Raw genomic sequence first — 5,834 nt, 5'->3', positions numbered from 1 at the left:
AAATATATATATATATATATATATATATATATATATATATATATATATATATTTATAGATATAGATATAGTATATATAATATATAAGCTATATAATTTACAAGAAATTGCCTTAGATAAAGAAATTATAAAAAAAATAGTCAAGGCCCATTTAGGATCGGGCTCGGCCCACATAGCCCGGGACCATTACTACACAGTCCCGGTTCCGGTCTGGTTACAACCAAAAGCCCATGAAGCCCGAGTCCATTTAAGCTCGGCCCACGAAGATCGGGTCCGTTTGAGCCCAGGCCGTTTAAGCCCGACACGCGAAGCATGTTTGGAACCGGGCCCGGACCGTTTGTCAGCCTTATAGACGACTAAGAAAATAACTATCACGTGTTACTAAAAAAATTCTCCCATTAGAATATTTTAATATATCATATGTTTGTCAATTTTTTTCATATTTACTAAACATATATTCACTTATTAAAGTTTTATCTATAATTTTAACAAAGTAAGATTGAAATAATATTCATGTAACAAAAAGATCCAAAAACCCGACAAAACCGAATCAATCCAAACCGATATAGTTGGTTTGGTTTGATTTTGATAAAAACCGAACCAACTCGGTCAACGTACACCCCTCCCTATGATCTTACCGCGATGGATTTAGAATTTGATTTTTGTGATTTTAATCTTTTAAGTTTTTTACTATTGAATCTATTAGTATATTTTAAAATTGATTTCAGACATTATTTATTATAATTTTAACAATTTTTTATATATGAATTTTATGAGCTTATCGAAAGTACTGGATTCAAATGTTATAACACTGCATCTACCTATGTATGACATCTCTATGTTTAGGAGACATATGAAACTTTAAATATTAAACTTATTATTTCAAAAAAGTTTAACTTGTAAATTTCTCCCAAAAATGAAATATTTGACACTGGCACTCAAGATATTTTTTTTAAAACAATGAATATACATATACATATAGAGAAAGATTGGCTTATTTAAGTTATCTTGATCTCTATGCGGTTTGATCCCTAGGAGGAGGGCACAGTTAAAGAACAAGAGGTAAATATACTCGAGTTAGAGGTAAAAGAATACGTTGTCGGTTTCTCGAATTAAGTTTTTTTTTTTTTTTCTAATAAATGGGTAACTGCAATTTAATAAAATTGGAGGAAAATGTAGATAAAACACTTGTTGTTGGTTGGACGGTCTCCCCGCTATAGTCCAAATTAAAAGTTCACAAAACCAGTTTTACTACTCCTCTTCTCTTGGGACAACGTAGTACCCGTCTCTCTCTTTAACACACAAAGAAGAAGAAGCAGAAGAAGAAGAAAAGTTCATACAGAAAAAAGATCCAAAATTTCCTACAAACGTCGTCTCTGAAATTATAATCCTCAAAAATCAGTTATTGGGTATTTATTTTCTTGTAAAAAAAACAAGAGTTCAGGAAGAAGAAGAAAAAAAAGGGGAAAAGAAACGAGATCCCTAGAAAGCCGGCAAGTATGGCGTCAAAGGTGATGCCGTCAGCGTCAACAACGCCCAATTCGGATCGTTCTCGTTCTCGTTCTCGCCTTCCCCAAAACCCAACTCCTCCTTCTTCCTCTTCTTCTCTACTTCACTCTGATCCTTCTAGAAACTTCGGTTCTATGAACATGGACGAACTTCTCAACAACATTTACTCCGATTCCCCCGACCCTTTTTGCTCTGCCTCTGAAACCACCGCGCCTACCCCCGCTGCCGCCGGTGGTGATGGCCGTGATGTGGGACCCAGTAAGACTGTGGATGAGGTGTGGAGGGAAATTGTATCAGGGGGTGGGGGTGGAGGTGTGGAGGTGGGGGAGGCTGTAGTAGGGAGCCAGAGATGACTTTAGAGGATTTTCTGACCAAAGCTGGGGCGGTTACGGAGGAGGACGTTAGAGTCCCGGTGATCGCTCCGCCGCCAGCCACGGCGGCGCCAGTTGCAGGAGGGTTTGTGGTGGATAACATGGGGAATTGTCAGTTTCCGATGGCCATGCAGAATGGACCCCTCATGGGATTTGGAAATGGGGTTGTGGCTATTGCTGGGAGTGGGAGCGGGAGTGGTGGTAGTGGCAGAGGGAAGAGGAGGTCAACTGTTGAAGAGTTGCCGCTTGATAAAGCTACACAGCAGAAGCAGAGACGCATGATCAAGAACAGAGAGTCTGCTGCTAGGTCTAGAGAGCGAAAGCAGGTCCCTTTTTTGCTTTTATTTCCCTATTATTTGTTTTTTGGCTGGCCACTTTGGGGCAAGAATTGAGACATGCATGTATGTTTTCACTGAAATTGCAGGCGTATACTGTGGAATTGGAGTCTTTGGTTACTCAATTGGAGGAGGAAAATGCAAGGCTTTTGAAAGAAGAGGTTAGTTTATTAAGGTCTTCTAGAATGAGATAATTATCTTGTTTTTTACTAGAGAAACTTTGCTTGTTGTCGGTCACCAGTAACAAAAATCATCTGTTTTGTAACGCCTCGTTGGGCCAGCTCTCTGTTCACTTCATTTTTTGGTTAAAGCTTTTAGCTTTATGAGTTCCAGATTCACTGCTCTGTAGCCTCACTTTTTTCAGCATGCCCAATAAATGCTGTTCGATCTCTGTGTACTTGGAGCATGTAAAATTAAGATTGTTTAGGATGATATGTTCTAAGAAATTTCTAAATGAACCCATTCTTTGGCTGAATGCAGGCCGAGAAGAATAAGGAGAGACTTAAGCAGGTATGACTTTCACTCTTTTGCTCTTTAATATACCACTTTGGTAATGAAACTTTAGCATGCATTAGAGTGAAATTCTTGTTGTATCTCAGTCAATTCCGAATTGGTTTCTGTGTTCTTTTATCCAATGAATGCAGGCATGCTTCTAGTCTTGCTGTGTCTTGTTGCTTGCAGTACCCTTAGTACTGCTTTCTATTTTCTCTGGATGAGCTGAGCTCTGTATTTCTCCGCCTCTTTTGTAACATTGACTCTGTTCATTTCTTATGCGGACTATTTCTTGTGGCATTATTGCTTGATGCTAGTCATGCTCTTGTGCTCCCATCGAGGAATTTAACAGATTACCTGTGCACATTGAACTCAAAAGTTATCTGTACCGCACTATTTTAAGGTTGAGGATTCAGGTAACGGTCAAGCAGGTCATGAATGACTAGCTCTTCATGCGGAAGTCCTTTATGCAACATTGACAAATGATTCACATGACTCCTTGTAGATCTTCTGTTCTCCGACTGTAGAGTTATCCATGAGCAATATGGATTTGTGAAACAGAAAATCATGCACATCGTGATTGGACACATATGTTGGTATATATTTCTGCAATGATCTGCATTTTAGTCGTGATCAACTCCTTCTATAAGGTCTTGGCACTTTGTTTTTCCGTGTACTCAACTTCACAACCTTTTTGCATCTTTTTTCCTAGGGAACTTTTGAATTTGAGTTGCTTTTAGAGCCAAATGCAATAACTAGTGGCAATTTTAAGAAGTTCTTTTCTACTGTTGATTAGAGACTTAGTAAAACTATTCCAGTCTGAGAGTACATAAATTGACAGCCAGATACATGTAATCAATTCGCGAATAATTGTCTTTAGCGGAGGCGGAGCTAGCTATCAGGTGCGGATTCCGCCGAGCCCAGTCACTTTTGCTTTTACACTGTATTTATATTAGGAAACTCATTAAATATGTACAAATAGTTAATTGTGAACCCAGTAACTAAAACGAACTATGGATTTTGTGGCAAATTCAGAACCCATAAACTTCAAATTGTGGCTCATCTCTGGTCTTTAGTACTTTTTTCCACTATGTATGATACTCCTCCAAATTTGTTTTTTCCTAACTCTCTTTTTATATTTTCAATGAGGTTAAGCAGTTATACCTATATATGCAAATAAATGTATCGTTCTTGATACATGCTTAGGCATCCTCGATATAAGGTGTCTGCACACATTGAGTTAAAGCTTGGAGATGACTCCATGAAGTTCTCCATTGCAATGTTTTGCAGATTTCTTGCTGACACTTTGCATGTATGAAAGAGAAGTTCTGCTCCTTAACCACCAATCTTATGCTATGTTAATGTCAAATGTAAAGGTAGGTTGATGCTTGTATCAGGGTAGGTTACCCTACATAACACCCTGTTGGGTGCTGCCCTTTCCCGGGCACTGTGTAAGCGCGGGATGTTTCGTGCAATGGGCTGCCCCTTTTTTTTAAATGTCAAATGTAAGGGTCAGGGAGGTTGAAAAAAGAGATTCACTACAGTTTTTCCATTTAGGAGTTGATATGCAACTTGCACCATGAGATGAAACATATCAACCTCACTGTTTGATGATTTTTCAGTCAGAAGGTTATTTCTTCAGATCCTTGCACTTAATCAAGATGAAGGCTCTGGTTTCTTTTTCCTCTGTTCTCCTTTTAAAGCAATCCTTGTAACTTCTCTTACTAAGATCAAGGCTCTTGTTTCTTTTTCCTCTCTTCCCCTTTTTGAAGCAATCCTTGTAATTTCTTAAACAACGATCAAGGCTATTTTCTTTCCTTTTTCTCATCTTCTTCCCTTTTTAAAGAGTCTTTGTATTCGGAATGGGGTGATAGAATATAGTCTAGAGGACTAATGAAAGAGAAGCTGCTGTACTTTGATAATCTATTGGGTGCTCTGGTGATCCCAGATGCAAAATCTGTTTTTATCTAATTCTTCTTGCATGAGAACCTGAATCTGATTCTGATAATCCTAGTATTGATCACTAAAAAAGAAAAAGAGAAGATAGTGCTAGTGTTCATCACTGGCGTTGCATTCTTATTTTGTTATTTCAGCAAAACTTGTTACTGGAGACATCTTAAGCTGTTATTTTGCCCCTCAACAGAAAAATTTGAAGTAAATATAATCAGAAAAGTTATATAATGTGAGAAAAGGGAGAGATATTAAGAAGAATCGAAAATGGGATTTAGGGAGAAAACTGGAAGAGCTGGAAGGTTGACCAACTCAGGATAAATCATTTAAATTTAGGTACGACTATCTTAATCTTTTAGTTTATTTTTGTGCAAGCAGTTACGGGGTTTTATGGGGAAAAGAAAGTGCAGGGTCTTAAAGAATTACACCAAATTGTACCCTGCTGTCCATTATCTTGTATGGACGTATATATCAAATTCTAGAGATTCATATATTCCTTTTTAAGCCTAGCTTTAAAATGAAATTTGTACATGAACTTTATATTTGTAGTCTGAATAAGATGAGTTAGGAGGTGCTTTCAGTTGATTGATTGTATCCTTGTCATCTCTTGGTAACATATTCTTTCTGAACGTGGGTTCACCTTTGATCACTTTTCATAATATTTCCGTGCAGATTATGGAGAACCTCATACCAGTCGTAGAGAAACGAAGACCACCAAGAGTTCTGCGGAGAGTTCGATCTATGAGCTGGTAGGTCGTCTTAAATGATCCAAAACCAATTGATGTCAGAATCAATGATTGTACTGCTACAGGAGCTGCAGGAAAGTTGGAGGAAGAGGTTTTTCTGATTACCAGAAGAGTTTAGGCCGTACATAGTCTGCAGTTAACTTTTTAGGTGACAGAACTGCTAAGAGCCCATCTCCAAACCGAAGATGACGAAAGCTGCAAAGTTCTTTCTTGAATGTCTTGTGCATGAATGAGATTTATGTAAGCATTAGGCTTATGCTTGGCTAGCTTTTTATAGTTTGTTGACGTAGTAGGAGAAGAATATACTGTACTTTAGCTTCCGCAGGCATATCATGCTGGTTGCAGGGAAGATTGATGAACGTGGACTTTGTTTATACTAACTGATGTTGCAGTAGTTTCTGTTTTTTGGAATAAGAATTGGTCTTATGAGTA

The 5,834-nt window shown here is 38.0% G+C and overlaps 1 protein-coding gene across 2 annotated transcripts; it reads left to right on the top strand.

The window, feature by feature from the left end:
- The first annotated feature begins 1,209 nt into the window (after positions 1–1,209).
- On the top strand, positions 1,210–5,834 carry LOC107773674 (bZIP transcription factor 12). 2 transcript variants are annotated; one of them, XR_012693475.1, is made up of 5 exons: positions 1,210–2,205; positions 2,304–2,375; positions 2,695–2,724; positions 4,850–4,992; positions 5,329–5,834. XR_012693475.1 is itself a non-coding variant. In XM_016593082.2 (4 exons), the coding sequence occupies exons 1-4, from the start codon at positions 1,858–1,860 to the stop codon at positions 5,407–5,409; spliced, it is 531 nt and encodes a 176-aa protein (XP_016448568.2). In that variant the 5' UTR covers positions 1,217–1,857; the 3' UTR covers positions 5,410–5,834. The 2 variants fall into 2 exon arrangements, 1 of the variants encoding a protein (XP_016448568.2); XM_016593082.2 differs by lacking the exon at positions 4,850–4,992 and having other exon boundaries at positions 1,217–2,205.

The sequence above is a fragment of the Nicotiana tabacum genome, chromosome 7 (assembly GCF_000715075.1).
Source record: "Nicotiana tabacum cultivar K326 chromosome 7, ASM71507v2, whole genome shotgun sequence".
NCBI classification, from domain to species: domain Eukaryota; kingdom Viridiplantae; phylum Streptophyta; class Magnoliopsida; order Solanales; family Solanaceae; genus Nicotiana; species Nicotiana tabacum.
The sequence above is the reverse complement of the archived record's forward strand: the minus strand, read 5'-3'. Positions and strand labels throughout refer to the sequence as shown.